The following is a 17,379-nucleotide window of genomic DNA, read 5'->3' as shown; positions in this document are numbered from 1 at the left end:
CAAAACCATTGCTTGAATCGCAATCACGTAAGTGTTTTTTGTTTTGTTTGTTATCATAATAGATAAAGGAACTTGATGTGGTATGAGTGCCAATGAGACAACTCTCTATCGATAAGTTGGAAAGTAATATAAAGAGAAATACGACCTGCCTTTGCTCGTCAAAAGATAACACACTTGTTTCAGTACATTAAATGGTTGTGAATTTCCTTAATAAAATTTAGTGTTTACTACCGTAATTAGAAACGTTTAAAACTACCTTCGGCAAAGTTGGCGTTTGAAGGACTTTGGCTATTATTTTTTAGTGATTTTTTATAAAATAGCTATTCAACTGTATCGTTTTTATACATCAGGGCTTTGTGAGTTCTTGTTGGGTGTTAATCTAGAAAAATGCACCTAACGCATTTAATTTATTGCGTATTGTTTTCGTGTTTTAAAAGAAGAGCAGCCTAGCTATTAAAATCTGACATGATTTGAGAATCATGTTTCAATGAGTGCCCATTATTGCTAACGTTGATTGATGGTCCTAAAGATTCATACAGATATTTTGTGAAGGTCAATTGTTCTTTATCAATTCATATGTTAAATGTTGTTCGTTAATCTTTTCATTTGTCAGTTGATTAAATCACATGTGGTTGAAACACTTAGTACGGTCAATTGCATGTTCAAATACATGTACATAAGATTAATTGATTACATTTAATGATCCAATTATCGTATAGCTATAAGAAAAGCGGGAAAAATAGCAAAGAGAAAAAATAAAAATAAAAAAAATTAGTGTTTTAGTTTATTAACAAAACTATCATATCACATTTTTGTAGATCCAGAGAGAAGTCGTCTCCTTGCTCGTCATACAAAAGTAGCAAGTATTCAGAAGGATTTAAAGTCATGTAGACGCTGTTGTAGTAAAGTTTGTACGAAGAAATTCTCTTTTGTGGAGGTTAAAAACATGCGTTTAGAATTCTGGTCAAAGACAATAAATGGTCGCAACCAGTGGTTATTAAAAAAGTTCTCTGAAACTAATATGGAGTATACACCATACTTCCGTATACAGAACGGACATGTAGTTTGTCCAAAGGCATTGATGAGAATGCTTGGAATTCACAAAAATTTCTATTACTCTAATCGAAAAAAGTTCATAGGAGGAGCACGTTTTTCTGTATCGGAGAGACACTACTGTGCCAGCATAAAATCACTCCAAGCTATAAATTGGCTGGAGGAATACGCTACATATTACGTTGACAGGATGCCCGACTGTAATACACTATTACTACCTTATCGGACACGACAGTGCATGATTTATTTAAGATATAAAGAAGATATGAAGGAAAGATCAGAAGAATTTTTAATGCCATCAGCCTTCTACGGAATGTGGAAAAAATATTTACCCAATCTTAAAGTCAAAAAGGTATAAATTAAATCAAGTTAGGCCATATCTTTAAATAATCAAGTTAAAACTTATATATTAAAATAAAAATAAGGTCTGAAACGCGTACGTTCCTTTGCGTTATAAAAATGGTACTAATAATATTATTCCATTATATTAAGTACATTACGAAACAAAGGTGATGCTGTAAACCAGGACATATTTTGGACAGTTTAATATTAACCAATTTCACTATAATAATTGTATATGCAGAGGCGAATTTAGGCGGCCCCCTTTTCTTGGAAACTTTGGTTGGTTATATAGGGAATCACTGAATCATGACCAGAGCTGGCCCCTTCTTGGGCAGTCAGTGGGTCCCCACTTATAATTTTTTTGGATCCGCCACTGATTTGATTATTTGCAAAACGTTTACTGTGGATTTAACTTATAAATTTAGACTTCTTACGTATATGTAGATGTGAGACTGCAACTAAAATAGTTACAAATTAGTATTTGGAATGTAGCTCAAACATTTGTCAGTATATGCTATGTGTATGTAATTGTATTTACACTTTCAGACCAATTCCTTTTCGAAATGCACAGTATGTACAAGTTTGGAACGACAGATAGAGACCACGCATGATCCAGTGATGAGAGAAAAATTGCGAGCTGAACGAAGAGAACACAATAGCAGACAGATGTATGTAAATATGCAATTAATAAATATGAAATCAAACTTAAGTTATAAAAAAGGGAAGAAAGACACCAAAGGGACAGTCAAACTCGTAAATCCAAAACAAACTGACAACGCCATGGCTAAAAATGAAAAAAACAAACAGAAAAACAATAGTACACATGACACAACATAGAAAACTAAAGAATAAACAACACGAACCCCACCAAAAACTAGGGGTGATCTCATGTGCTCCGGAAGGGTAAGCAGATCCTGCTACACATGCGGCACTTTAGACTACACATAGAAGAATATAAATTAACTATAGCTACAGCCAATAACATTTATCGATAGTGTTCTGTTGTGTAGGTTTGTGTGTAACAGTGACGGTGTCTGCATATTTATTGTAAGCTGCAGGTCACGATATGAAGTTTTTTGTCGAGTGAGCGCAGCGAACGAATTCAAAACGCTCCATATTGTATCAAGCAGCTGATATTTAACAATACAAATAAAATAAAAATCTGACAATCAATTTATCGGGTTGTGTTTGTGGACTTTGCTTGCTAGACACAAGCGGAACAGCAAACTAATATTTTAATATGTTTAATATCTATTTTTGCAGGTTGGAAAGAAAGTACTATTACACAAAGAAAAATGCTGCTAAGACATCCCCATCACAATATCTAAGCTTAATTATAGATGGAATGGATCAGTGTAAGTTATGATCTACGGATAAATATTTGGACTTTTTAGAGAAAAATGGGTCGACCGTAAGATAAATGGTCGGTCATTTTTGTAAAAGTCAGTTAACATTGCGTCAGTTTTATATAAGTCGATATACTATTGACTCAGTTTGCCAATTTCTCATTGCCTTTGAGCATCTGATTACTTTAAAGGCAAAACCAATAAGATCTGGAAGGAACAGAAAAAAACATTGAAGTTAAAATCTTTTCTATTTTATTTAAACTAATGAACCGAATAAGGAATTATTTTTTCGCATTTTTTTAATTTCAAATGGGAAGTGTGATGTTATTCTATTAAAACAAACTTTGATGACTGAAATATAATGAACTTTAAGTTTTGTTTTCATTGTAGCAAAAACGAATCTTCCTCATTTTGTTGGTCGAATGGCAAAGGTAAGTTAGGTATTTTATATAACAGAAAATTCCCTCTTCGGAAATATACGAACATCATAGTTTTTCTTTCGATTATAGAGTTTGATGTGGAACTTTGGAATTATGCAGATTTTATTTTGTATCTTTTACCATACGTTTTCTTTTAAAGAGCAATACAGGTTGAGCAACAAACAATAAATCAATCTATCCATTTAGAGCGATTTTTGTATGTACAATTAATTTAACATACTTTAGCTTTTATCTCATTGCAAGTTTTAGACGGCAATTTGAGAGGAATTATTCGCGAATTGACGACCACGCCACAACTGTAAATTGAATGACACATCCATACATTCATACGTGTACATTTTTTTTCTCATTAAAATTCATGTACCAAGCTACAAAAATGCAGGAATATGGCAGTAACTTGTTCCGTAAACATCGTTTGATATTGTCAGTTTGTTACAGACTTCCTCTTTTTAGTATGCCTTGTAAATCATTGTTTTATTATATTTCTTTAGGATAGTAAAATATTTAATTTACAACGAATTTATATATCTTTTACTTTGGTCCATATATGTGGTTGTCTTAGGGACGACATCAAAAGATCAATGTAAGATAAAAAACTTAATTCAAATAGTTTGGGGGTGGGGGGGGGGGGGGGGGTTGAACTAATGCAAGATTTGGTTATCCGACATTGATTTTTACATATATCCATATGGGTAAATCAATTTTTCCCAAATTAAGTTAAGAGGGGGGTGGGGGAGTCGGTGAAAAAACTATGTGAATTAAGTTTTTTATCCTTCATTGAACTTTTGATGTCGTCCCTTATTGACACGTTTTATTGCAGGCTGTGAATAAAGTTGACCAACTAACGACACATGTCACCGGAGTTTTAGCTCATGGACAAAATAAATTTTTCACCTTTCTCGACTGGAACCAATATGCGCACGACTCTAATCTGACCATGAATATCCTTATGCTAATTCTTCACCAGATTTCAAAACTTATGGTAAGTAAAACACTTCACAATTTAAACGTATGATCAGTCAATACATGTATGACTTCGGGTGGGGTGAGGGTGGTGATGAGCACTCCCTATACTGGTTTATTCCTCGAATGCCAACATCCTTGGTTGTATACAAGTGATAGGGCGTTCAGCTTGAATTGGTCACATTTCCAGCTTGAAGAATATATTGGAAAACAATCGGAAATAAGATGAAAAGAGTTCCAATTACTTGTTATATGACACGCCCTGTATTTTTTCACAGCAAACAGTCTCGCCGTACGTCAACATGACACAAGGAAAACTCCTATGAACACATCACACAAAATCATAAGAATAAAAAGTTGAATTTATCCTAGGCAATATATGAAAAGTAATATATTTTTTGAATCGAAAGTATATGTAAAGGATAAGATAACAGACCCATATCAATTAAGTAGTGAATTGGTCCCCGAGTTTTACTGTGGTCCACATTTCTACATATCTTTTTAATTTGTTGAAAATAATTAATCTATACACCCAAAACAAATAAGTTCGCCCGATTAGCCATATAATTTGAATGACAGAGTTTTGTGCTTTTAGAATGGTTTATTGTTATATTTAACGTAATCCCTGTTATATTTAACAAGAATGTGCCCAAAGTACACGAACAAACGAACAGACGTACGGACGGACTTACGGACCCACAGACCAGAAAACATTATGCCCCTCTACTATCGTAGGTGGGGCATAAAAATAGCTATTGTAACTTGTTGCCTTTGAAAACGGGTTAATGTGCCCCCAAAAAGTTTTATGTAAATCCGTAATTCTACTCCATCATGATGGCGATTCAATATTTTGAATACAATCTTCATTAATTCTTTAAACAAACTTGATTTTTCCATAAATTGAATTCTTTTTTTTATTTCTTTATGATTATCATTTTATAATCTCACTGCATTTTCATTAACGGTCCCAATTGCCTTCTTCATAGAATCTCGTTTAATCATTTATAAAGTAGAAACTCTCTTTGTCTGAATAGGCTGATCCCAGTTGACTTTGTATATGGTTCGAGTTAATCTATGAACAATCCCTGTTATCCTGCACTGCTTCACATCCACGGATTTATCTAACACGTCCTTAAGCATCACACACCGTGACACATTTACAAACCCTTACGATTTTGTCATTTTTTGCGACAATTTTGACAGTTGAAATGAATTATTAGGGAGCCATTTACGGATTACTACGAGTAATTATAAGAAGTTTATTATAAAACTATGTCCATAAGGTAAAACATGGTAAGATACGATACTGAAGTAATTTTATGATTATTGTCCTTGTAGGGTAACAAGTTACCGCCTATTTTGTACTTGCAAGCAGATAATTGTTGGCGGGAAAATAAAAATCGATATGTATTGGGTTTTTGTGAACTCCTTGTTCACCAACGTATTTTCAATGAGGTAAGTTGCAATTTACAAATCATTGCGATTCTTGTTACTTCATTTAAAAGAACAGTTACCAGGTGGTTGTGAAGGTATATACATATGGGCGTGTGCACCCTTAAAGGTGAAAATAGTTTTAAGCATAAAATAATATATTCCTCTTTCCTCCCCTCGGCAAATTTATTTGGGACTTCCTCTTCACTGAGAAATTATCTATTGCTAGATTTAAAAAGTGTGGTTATTTCTAGATTTAAAACGGTTAGGTTTAAGGGTTAAATAAAATTAACGGTACTAATTTTCTTGCACCAGATGCGCATTTCGACAATACATGTCTCTTCAGTGATGCTCGTGGCCAAAATATTTGAAATCCAAAGCTTATATAAAAGATGAAGAGCTATTATAATCCAAAAGGTCCAAAAAGTATAGCCAAATCCGTGAAAGAAATCAGAGCTTTGCACGAGGGAGATACATTCCTTAATTTATAATAATTTCTTATCATTTTGTAACAGCAAATTTTAATAACACAAAAAAATCCGTATTTTCATGCCAGTACCGAAGTACTGGCTACTGGGCTGGTGATACCCTCGGGGACTAATAGTCCACCAGCAGAGGCATCGACCCAGTGGTAGTAAATAAAATTAACGGTACTAATTTTCTTGCACCAGATGCGCATTTCGACAATACATGTCTCTTCAGTGATGCTCGTGGCCAAAATATTTGAAATCCAAAGCTTATATAAAAGATGAAGAGCTATTATAATCCAAAAGGTCCAAAAAGTATAGCCAAATCCGTGAAAGAAATCAGAGCTTTGCACGAGGGAGATACATTCCTTAATTTATAATAATTTCTTATCATTTTGTAACAGCAAATTTTAATAACACAAAAAAATCCGTATTTTCATGCCAGTACCGAAACTGTGGGAAGTATTAAGCATATTTGCATAGGCAGATCCAACCGTGGGGGGGGGTATGGGTATTGGATGATTATAAGGGCCTGTGCTCCCTAAAATTCTTGAAAATATAGTGCATTAAAATTCATCAACACTGAATTCTTATGTGTTATCATTACGCGAGAAATAAATACAATGATTTGCTTTATTCGAAATTTAATGGTTCTTTGAGGGGCGGCAGGACCTTTTTCGGGGTGTTTTTAAGCTCGGGATTTACGCTTTGGGGATCCGGGAATTCTCTTTCCGAAGTTCGGGATGTCGGGTCTTTTTTTTTAAAATTCGGGACCTAGGGATTTCATGTTTTTAAGCCCGGGACTTCGGGATCAGGGCCGTCTTCCCCCTTCTTTTTCACGAGGAGGGACTATAATGTAGGACTGGACTTGAAAAACGTAGCCTCTTGTTATATACTATATTAATTTAATGATTTTTAAATAATTCTTCTCTAACATATAATCTGTGACATCTTAATAAGGATTAATTATCTTGTGTCAACAATAATTCCACAGATAAAGATGCTAACCACATGGGGTCATTCATCTCAAGTAGATAAAAAGAACAGTGCACAGTATATACATATACATTGTATCTTACCAGACAATGAAAATATATGATCAATTGACACATTAATTATTGCCTATCAATATAATTACCTCTGAAATTGCACACATGTATCATTGATTACAGTTTATACATGCTATTGCTACGCCTCTCTGTAAAACATCCATTTACAAGACCCCTTTTTGGGAATTTTTTGTGGGACTTTTGGTTGATCATGTAAGTTATGATGCCTGTAATATAAGGTTTTAGCATGGAAGTAAAATACTTCTACGATTTTAGTTAGAAATTGTTTTCCCAGTGACACTTATAATATTGAATAGAAATTACTATTTAGGATGAAAAATGTTGTCCTGCATTTTTTTTAAGCTGTAATCTCTGTCCTGCCTTTTTATTTTTCACCCTGTTTGGTCCTGCCTTTTTTTTTTTTAGTTTATCCTGACTTTTATTTACCTAAATAGTCGACCTGACTTTTTTTTCAAGTGTCTCATTTTTTTTACTCAAAACTGTTCTGCATATTGTTTTCAAATTTCATCCTAGCCCCCCCCCCCATTAAAATCAAATGGTAGCTCCCTTATATAGATCTGTCTACGTGAGTCTCTTTCTATTTTTATAAATTATAGATTTTAAAAGTGTTCAAGTTATAGGAATTTTATCCATTTAAAAGGGGCTTTTTCGAGTGTTTTCGTATAATAACTGTCAAATGCGTAGAACATTTTTCATGATATTTTGGTGAAGTGTTTATTGAAGTATACTATCGATGTTGTATATTATGGCAATTATCGTTCCGAGTTGTGGGATTTTAGTCATAAAAGGAGGGGGGGATTAGTCAGTTTTCGGACAAAAACTCAAAATGATTTCATGAAACCTTGTAGGCTGGTTTATATCTATCAGTATAACATCCCTTGAAGGTTATTTTTTTTTATAGATTTATAACATGATATTTAGAAGTACTAGAACTTCATTCTTTGAAAATAATACGGGCATATCACGTGCTCTTTATTCATATACATTTTGAAGTTTCCTGCCTTTCAATACGAAGGGTATTGTCAACTCTTATAATACAAGACATACTATGAATCAATTTGGCATTTTACACACTTATAATGTAAGTTCAGTCTAGCATTACATGTTAGCGTATTTAAATCACCTATTATTATACTGTTACAAATAGGAAATTTTCTTTTCAGGTGCATTTATCATTTTTACCAGTAGGACATACACACGAAGATGTGGATGCCGCTTTTAGTCGAATAGCCGAAACTCTTCGTAGAAATGATGCTGAAACAATGCCTCGTCTGAAGGAGATGCTTCCGAACGTTAAGGATATAGAGGCTATTTATGACATTCGTTCATGGATAACATCAAGCCTTAACGACATTCGTAAGCATACGAAACCTTTGCATTATAAGTTTATCCGGGATTTAGCAACAAATAATGTGAAAATGCAGTACAAAGCTTTCCAAGACAGCGAATGGAAAACTGAACATGGCATTATTCAACTCATTTCCGGAAAACCTAATTTACCAAAGGGAATACCAAAAGTTATCAATCCTCTGTTCGAGAAGATAGATATAAATAAGATCAAATCTAGAATACCACAGTGGCAATGTCTTTTCACCGATCAAATAGAACATACAGAGCAAAAGTGGTGGGGAGGATTTCTTGGACATCTAGAAAAAATTAGAGACAGTTTGCCATACAGAAGGACAAAAGTTCTATCAAAGGCAAAATGGATTCTACCTCTGTTACCCAAACAGCAATTGAAAAGACAAGGACCATCCGTTGATCAAGACATTCCAGCAGAACTAAGGAGATTATTGGAAAATGAGCGAGAGGAATGTTTTGTAAGTCGGTCTAGTTCTTATCTATATAAGTTTTCATATTTCTCATTTAATATATTAATAAATTTAATCTCCAGTTTCATTGTATTGAAATAAAAAAGTATAAAAGGTATATCATCACAATATAAATAATGCTTTAAGTCTGTGTGATAAGTTTGTCCGTATATTATGCTTTCCAGAGTTCATTAAACTAAAAGATAAGACATAGTTTATCAATATAGGACACAAAATTACTATACGTCACGAAATGTTTTAAATCAAAGGAACAGTGCTATACGTTTTTCATTCGAAAGTGACAGTGAACCTTCAACATGGAGCAAAGTAAAAAAAAACAAAACAGTCCTATCGCTCCAACTTTAGAGCGACCCACTACACATTTTAATACTTGTTTCTGTGGAAATCATTGCAATGTTAAGAAGTCGATCACGCTACTAAATGTGACAATTGTTTTTCGCCATCGTCTTCTGTTATATCACGGCCGACACTCGGCTAACCGAGAGATTGGTCGGTTAATCTATATTGAGTATGTGGCTATATCGGCGGTGGGTCTGTTAATCGGGTTGGCTAAAGTCTGTTAATCAGGTGTTATCGAGGAAATCATTGGAAATTCTACATGTTTCATTGTATAACTTTTTAAATATATGTTTATCATAAAAATTATTCATGTCTAACAAAACAATTCAATGTACTGAATCCAGTGGTGTAATTATTATTTTTCTAGCTTCGATGTACGATCTATAAAATAAAAAGGCGTGTTACTCATCAATAAATTTATACACATTTTACACACACAAAATGTACACAAAAAGACACGTTGGTTGAATTTACTTGCATGCGATATTTTGAACATCGAACAAAGACAGGCATTATGTTTGACAACCAAATTGATATCATTGTGTGAAAAATCTACACAAAAATCTGTATTTTGGTGACATAAATCAACCTTTATTTAAAACCTGGTCTGTTAATGGGTCGGATGTATAAAACCCGGTCTGTTAATTGGTCTGTTAAGAGTTATGAATGGCAATAAAAGTATAACTTTATTGCTGTATGGGGTGTTATCGGATCAAATGGGTAGGCTCAAGACGAGTGGCTAAAATATACGGAAACAACACATGAGCAATGAAACATAATATATACGGAAACACTGACATGAACAATGAATTTAGGCCATGAATATTGAAAACTGATATAAAAAAGTGTAATATTAAAGTATTATTATACATCATGTTAAAATGCCATATTTTGATTGCCTTATACGAAGGTGTTAATTTACTCTATCACATGGCTGAGCGGGTGACAATTTTTTGGAATGTCACCCTCTCGGCTAGACCAATCAAAAATCGGCAGTTTAAACGACAATGAATTGAATTTACATCAAGTTATTTTATAGACAATGCTTAAAGTTCTAATTTACTATACAACGAAGCGTGGAACGACTCAAACTTATTTTTTTTTTTAACAATTGTTCGAAAAACGTATTTCACTTGTTAATATTTTTACTTTAAAACCTATAAATCATTGTGTATTATACTTATTGTTGATATTAAACGCATTCGTTCACCATCGATTGGTTTCAACTGGTAATGTACATTTCATCATGTTCATTGTGATGTATATTTCTCAGCCAGATATGAGGCCTTTTAAAAGGGGTATTTACCCAAAATTTAAATAAAATAAATGACAATAACAAAATAACAACAATTGAAAATATTATTTTCTTGATAGCAGAGCTTTTTTCCCGTTTCGGGCCTAATCCTTGTATCGTTTATATGTCAAGTCAATGCACTACTATTGTCTATTTACTTCACTTCTGATGATTTTTCAAATACCCGTTACGCTGTCAAGTACGTGACTACATATAAAATACTTTATAATAAAACTCATCTGTTAAAGAAAATGATGATAGGACATTCATTATAATAAATCAAATATCACATAGCTGAGAGGGTGATAGAGCAGATCGGTATCCCTCGAAAAAACATTGTCAACCTTGGCTTTGCCGCGGTAGACAATGTTTTCTCGGGACCCAATCTGCTCTATCACCCTCTCAGCTATGTGTTATTTATATCTTATCACATATTTGTTACGGATACGGATAATTTTTTAAGATTTACCTGTTATGTTTCATTAAATTGTTATAATTGAACTTTTTCCCCCTCTTTTTTGCAACACTTAAATATGTGATAAATAGCTTAAAGATTATAACATGTTTTTCCATATTTGCCCTGGTATCATCCCTCGACCCATATCGGCCCTCGGCTAAAGCCTCGAGGCCGATATGGGAGTCTCGGGATGATACCAGCGCTAATATAGAAAAGGGCACAGAATATATAGATTTCATCCAAGAATGGTCGCATATATCATGTGGATTCTGTTTAGGTTGTCATGAATGACACTAATTTGTATCTAAATTGGTATTAGCCAGTATATAAATTAGAGATAAACGTCGTAATGTAACTAAAATGAATTAAAACTTAAGATAACCAAATGTAGCTGCATTCGCTCCTTTCCATTTACTTCTTTAGACTGATTTGTAAACAACAGATGATTCAGTAATAGAAGAAAAGAACCAATCGGATGATGTTGACGATTTAGAGTTTAACGTCCAGTGACAAATATCATGTGCATATGAGAACGACAACACGTTATATGTACCCTGTGTTGTATTAGAAAGACACTTTCGGACGGATTTGAGAACGTGCTACTTTGAACAGACACAAAAATTAAGGCTGAAGAAAACGTTAATAATAGATTCATGCATATTCAAGCAGGCAATCCATATCCATATATTGAAGTGACACACCCCTTAATAAAATGCAAAGGAAGTCAAAATAAAAATGTTCTTACTAGTAGGATACTGTTGCAGCGTATTGTCTTTTTTTTTAGAAAATCTATTACTCAAGAGCATTTCATTCTTTACTTTTTCAAAGGGAGAATATAAAGGTAGCACAACTATTGTCGTGGCTAAATAACTCTTAACTGACACAATTTCAATTGTCCAACCCATTAACAGACTTTATTCCCATAATGTTCACTAAAACGTGGTATTACTCACGTTATATTACAATTATGAAATATTTACTAATTTCAATTTATATTTTAGAACCAAAGTACGATTTTGTGTCCTTTAAATGATATCTAAAATCGTTTTTTTCGCCTTTCATTACAAAAATTGCTATGCGTATAAGCATAAATACTACATACTTGCGCGACGCCTTTTAGTTTTACTGAAAACTGGGCTGACTATGAAATGTTTTTACAGTTGGAAAATGTTCTATGATATATATCATTTTGTCAGACACTTTTCTTTTTTTGATTTGATTCTTATAATGTACATAAAATCTGTATATTAAATATATTTTAATATTAAAATTGTGCGTTTTACTCTTAACAGACGTATAACCAACCCGATTAACAGACCAACCGCCGATATAGCCGCATACTCAATATAGATTAACCGACCTATCTCTCGGTTAGCCGAGTGTCGGCCGTGTATATGTTAACTCAAATATTAATTATTTAAAAATCTGCATTCGATGTTATTAAGAAACGTGATTTGTTCATACAAACTACAATGTATATGATTTCTTACATTTCAGGTGCAAGTACAGCCAAAACAACAAAAAAGGACACCAAAAGGAAATAGAAAAGAATCAGAAGGTATTATGTGATTTATATTTTGTTCTTTCATTTGAATTGATTTTTTTTTCGTGAATAGTCACGAAAGTATCACCATTTTGAACCTCATATTGATATCTTCCTTTAAAGCTGAAGAAAAAAAGATGAATATGCATTAAGCAAAATTATGTAAATATATCGTTTCTTCTATTTCAGAGAAAACATGCCAAGGAAAGAAAAGGAAAAAGAATGTGAAAGAAATTACCAGAAAAATTTACTCTTCATACATTTATTTTTGTGAAACTAAAAGTTATTATCAAAAACATAGATTATACTTAGCGATATATTTTCTTTTAGAATCATTGTTCATGTATTTTTTGATAGACGAATATTTGCATTTAGTGTTGATATTTTACCTCAAAATATTTCTAAGTCTTTGGGAAAGAATTGTTACATCACATATTTATCCTTCTATTTCAAACCAACTTATATATTATTTAGACAGTTGTCAGTTGTAATTACAAGTTTCGAACACATTTGAAATATTTCATTAATAAAAGTTGTTTTATTCTCCTAAATATCTTAGTAGTTACTTATCAATAACATGTGAGAGACATAAAGCTATTAGAATGACATTGACAGTGAATCGTAGATGTTTCTTTTTGTCATATTTGTTTTGTGTTTTTTTATTATCTGGCCTCATTCGTTGATATTGATCTTTTGTCTTTGATAATAAATACTAAAAATTCTACCGAATCATTTTCTTCTTCTTTCCCTTTTCTTTTTTTTTGGTTTAAAGACCAGTTTATGAGTATCAAACATACTATAGATTGGTTTAATTGTTTGATTGGTTTTTCTTTATGAATAAGAAAATACATGAATATTTGGTCTATAGACCAGAATAATACAATATCGTTTGAAAACATTATTTTTGGTCGAAAGACCAAAATATCTATTCAAAACATTTTTGGATTAAACATTTGGTATTTATCAAGTTTTTATTGAGGTTGTGTTTTTACAACAATTAAAAGTCACTTCTCCAGTTTTGGACTAACGACCAGATAGCAAATTTTATGCTATGTGAATTGTTAGAAATTGTCTATGGACTAGTATATAGTATATTGGAGGAAACATTTCATAATAAATTTACAAGATATTGTAAAATTTGTTAAAATTCTTGAGCCAATATGAAAAATCTAATACTTAAGTTAGAAATAAAGCATTAAAAAGGCATTTAATGATTTAAATTTATCTAAAATTGGTTTACAAAGGTAAAAAGGGAAAACAATGGATTTTCCCTTTTAGAAATGGAATCAGTTATATATATATTTTAGATCCATTAACATCTGGAGTCGTGGCAGTGGCAGCTGGTGTTACTGCAACTGTAGCCGCACCTTTGGTACTAAGTGCTGCAGGGTTCGGAGCAGCAGGAGTGGCGGCTGGTACTGTGGCTGCATGGATACAGGTAGCATTTCTAAAGCAGTAAACAAATATATTGCAATTTGTTTGGATAAAAAACATCAAAGATACCAAGCTCACAATTTTAAATAAACTATCGTTTCTTCTACAAAAATGTCGTTCCAGAGTAAAAAAATATTAAATGAAGTATTGGGTATTCAAATTACGTTTATTGATTACTAACGTTTTACATAAATAAGAACACGATATACAACAACAAAGAAAATCTTCTTAATATGTTTCAATATAATTGAGAGTCTACACGGAGAATTTGTCAAAGAAACAAAACCTAGACCAAAGAGCAGATTACAGACCAAGGCACCCATGGGGTCTTCAATATTGCGAGATTTTTTTTTTTATACATAATATCGCAAAGCCATCAAGGGGGACTTCAATATAGCAAAAACAATTTAGGTATTCTATATACATATACATGTACTATTTATCAAGAAAAAAAATGATATTTCAATGAAAACAACAAAATACTACAAATGTATTTAAGGACACCCTAATCTATAATTTTATTTTGTACTTGTTTTTTCCAATTCTTTCAGACCCCGATAACTGCAGCTGGTGGATGGTTTGCTGTATGCCAGAGTGCTGGTGTTTTAGGAATGGCTGCCTCGACAAAAGTAGCGATAGGAGCAACAGTAGGAACCGTAGTTGGTGCAGTCACAAAATATATAAAATAACAGTCAACATTCAGTAGTGAATTTCGAAAAATGTGCTAAATATTTTTGAAACATGATTATAATTGAAACTTTGTGAATATGTTATGAGATTATTAGTCAACTTAATTTATATCCTATGCATTTTGAATAAAAAATCTTATTCAGATGTCGGTGTTTTATAATAGTGACTTAAAATATTAGAGCATCTGATCTGTATTTTTCTTAATTAGTGGATTGCTCTCCAGTTATCAACCTCGGTTGTTTAGTGGTGGCATGTTCGCCTTGGGTGAGGAGGTCGTTTTTTCGTAACTGCCGGGTCAAATCAATGAATTAATATTGGTATCCAATGGTCATCCGCAAAGCATACGGCAGCAATACTCTTAATTCTTAAAGAAGTATGAGTATTGCTAAATAATTGATGTCTTCCCTTGTGTCAGAATTAGCACGTTGAAATCAGACTCAAAATGTCGCTCCAGTATGAGCTGAAGGGTTTATTTCTAATCATTTCTCATGAAAATGTTCTCGTCCTGAATATATATTTTAATTACCACTCGTTATTATCTTTTCTGAAAAAGGGGACATAATCCAATTTGAAAAATGTTGTATAGTCCTTGTAATTTGCTTGATATGTATATTATGCATAGCTTAGACACTTTAGTTTTAAAAACTAATTGAATCACATGTTTTTTTTTCATTGACATGATAAAACATCATACTAAACCAGAGCAAGACTTGAGACTGGAAATGAAGGAAAACTGTCATTTTATAATGTTAACATTTTTAGAATGTCAGAACCAAATAGATTTGAAACGTTCAAAAGCCTTTTCTCAAGCTTTTGTTATTGCATGTAGCTCTTTCTAAATGTTTTCAGTCACGAGAGCTTTGGCTTGCAACTACTTGGTTTTCTTACGCGCAAATGGTTTATATATTCCCAGCATACTACTTTTATAAAAAAAAAAGCAGTTATACCGGTAACCAGGTTGTTTAGGTGGTACAATAAAATTGATCCATAGATTCGTTTTATTGTGTAATATAAGAAATGACCCTGCAATTCAAATACAAATAATCAGTACAAAGAAAGATAACTGTACTCATTCTAGGTGACAATACCTGAAATACAATACTTAAATATTCCCTACTGGACAACTATTGATTAATATAAGGAGGTAACAAAGAATTTTACGATTACCATATTTGACGCCCCGACTACGATAGTACCTTGTTTATCTGACGTAAAATATTATGTATTTTGGTTTAGGTTGAAAAGATACCATAGCAAGACAAGTAAATCAGTCTTCTCGAGATTTAACTTATGGTGGTGAGCGCATTCCGTTTTCTGGTCTTGCTGTCCGTTGCCCGTCCGTTGCCTCTCTCTAAGGCTAAATATTGGTTTTAAGGTAGATAACTTAAAAGTTTGTTGGCTCACCATACTGGTTATTTGTTTATTTAATGTAAACAGAAAATGAGTTGTGATTGTCAATGAGAAATAACATGATCACTAATTCAAACAGTTGACATACAAACAACAAGTTAAATATACACATACAAGCGAAAACGCAATAACTGAGAAATATTAAGTACAACAATGTAATGCAATATTATTCAACTTAAGTACATAACGGTGTAGGTATGTCAGCAAGAATGCAAATGATAAACAAATTCCTGCCGAATGTATTATTAGTTACATAGTATGCTAGGGATCTAATACGATATATATGGGGTCAGTAAATTCTATATGAGGTGAGAGCAAAGCTTGAATCCTCATATTGAATTTACTGACCCCATATCTACCGTATTACGTCACTAGCACACTATGTACCGAATTTATCTGTACGTGTGAATTTTAGACAAGCGATCTATAAAAATTAGCAAGTTTTCAATACTATTAGTATTAAGAAACTACTTCCTTGATCCTACAAAAACAGATGCCAACAATAACAACTTGTTAGTTTAAATGTGTTTTATGAATTTATTTCCATCTTAATCACCAATTTCTTCGTCTGTTGAAACCTTTAAGATTTTTTCTCAGTACCGTTTTGTTTTTATAAAGGGACGTAACAAAACTACTAACCGTGTATGAAAGAAGCCCTGCCACCCTTACCTAATATGGAATATAAAGAGACGTAACACCACTACTAACCGTGTATGAAATAAGCCCCGCCTCCCTACTAACCTTATATGAAATATACACGGTCTCCACGCGGACGCTTTTAAATAATCAGATTCCTAGAAATGTATAGGAGGTAAGATAAAATGAAATACACCACAAGTACTGGGGCACATTCTACTGCAACTCCACAGTATGATCATGTTCAAAATACATGTAACACATTCTTTGATACTGATCAAATACTAAGCACACTGTGATTATTTATGTATTAAAACTCAGTTCAATGTAACCATTGAATACAATATATAGTAACATTTATTTCCCGTGCCTGAGGGAGATATGTAGATTTGTTTACCCCACCAAATAATATTCATATTTCACGAGGGCTGTGCCCGCGGGTAATATGATTTTCTTGGATGAGCAAATCTTCATACATGTATCTCCCGAATCCAAGGCAAATGAATGTTTTATTCCACTGCCTATGCTCTGTTTACTTCCTGAACATGAAATATTAGGTGCATAGGAATACATTTTTCTTATCCACTTGTTTTTATAACTAAACACGACATACACAATGATTAAACAGTTTG

General features: G+C 32.8%; 1 protein-coding gene and 2 long non-coding RNA genes across 4 annotated transcripts in view; all 3 read left to right on the top strand.

Annotated features, from left to right (window-relative positions):
- The window catches only part of LOC143047467 (uncharacterized), a 32,087-nt gene extending 17,242 nt beyond the window's left edge, over positions 1 to 14,845 (top strand). For both annotated transcript variants that reach the window (XR_012969568.1, XR_012969569.1), the window contains exons 2-3: positions 13,885 to 14,015; positions 14,563 to 14,845. This is a non-coding gene — a long non-coding RNA (uncharacterized LOC143047467). The remainder of the gene's footprint in view (positions 1 to 13,884; positions 14,016 to 14,562) is intronic.
- Positions 965 to 9,123, top strand: LOC143048792 (uncharacterized). Its single transcript, XM_076222664.1, has 8 exons — positions 965 to 1,405; positions 1,942 to 2,063; positions 2,659 to 2,750; positions 3,132 to 3,172; positions 4,002 to 4,163; positions 5,483 to 5,599; positions 8,276 to 8,932; positions 9,109 to 9,123. Exons 1-8 carry the CDS (start codon positions 1,022 to 1,024, stop codon positions 9,121 to 9,123), a joined length of 1,590 nt encoding a protein of 529 aa, XP_076078779.1. The 5' UTR covers positions 965 to 1,021.
- Positions 12,525 to 13,298, top strand: LOC143049113 (uncharacterized). Its single transcript, XR_012970068.1, has 2 exons — positions 12,525 to 12,592; positions 12,767 to 13,298. It is a non-coding gene; the product is annotated as an uncharacterized LOC143049113 (long non-coding RNA).
- Positions 14,846 to 17,379: the final 2,534 nt, after the last annotated feature.

This window comes from Mytilus galloprovincialis, chromosome 10 (genome assembly GCF_965363235.1).
Source record: "Mytilus galloprovincialis chromosome 10, xbMytGall1.hap1.1, whole genome shotgun sequence".
Classification (NCBI taxonomy): domain Eukaryota; kingdom Metazoa; phylum Mollusca; class Bivalvia; order Mytilida; family Mytilidae; genus Mytilus; species Mytilus galloprovincialis.
The sequence above is the reverse complement of the archived record's forward strand: the minus strand, read 5'-3'. Positions and strand labels throughout refer to the sequence as shown.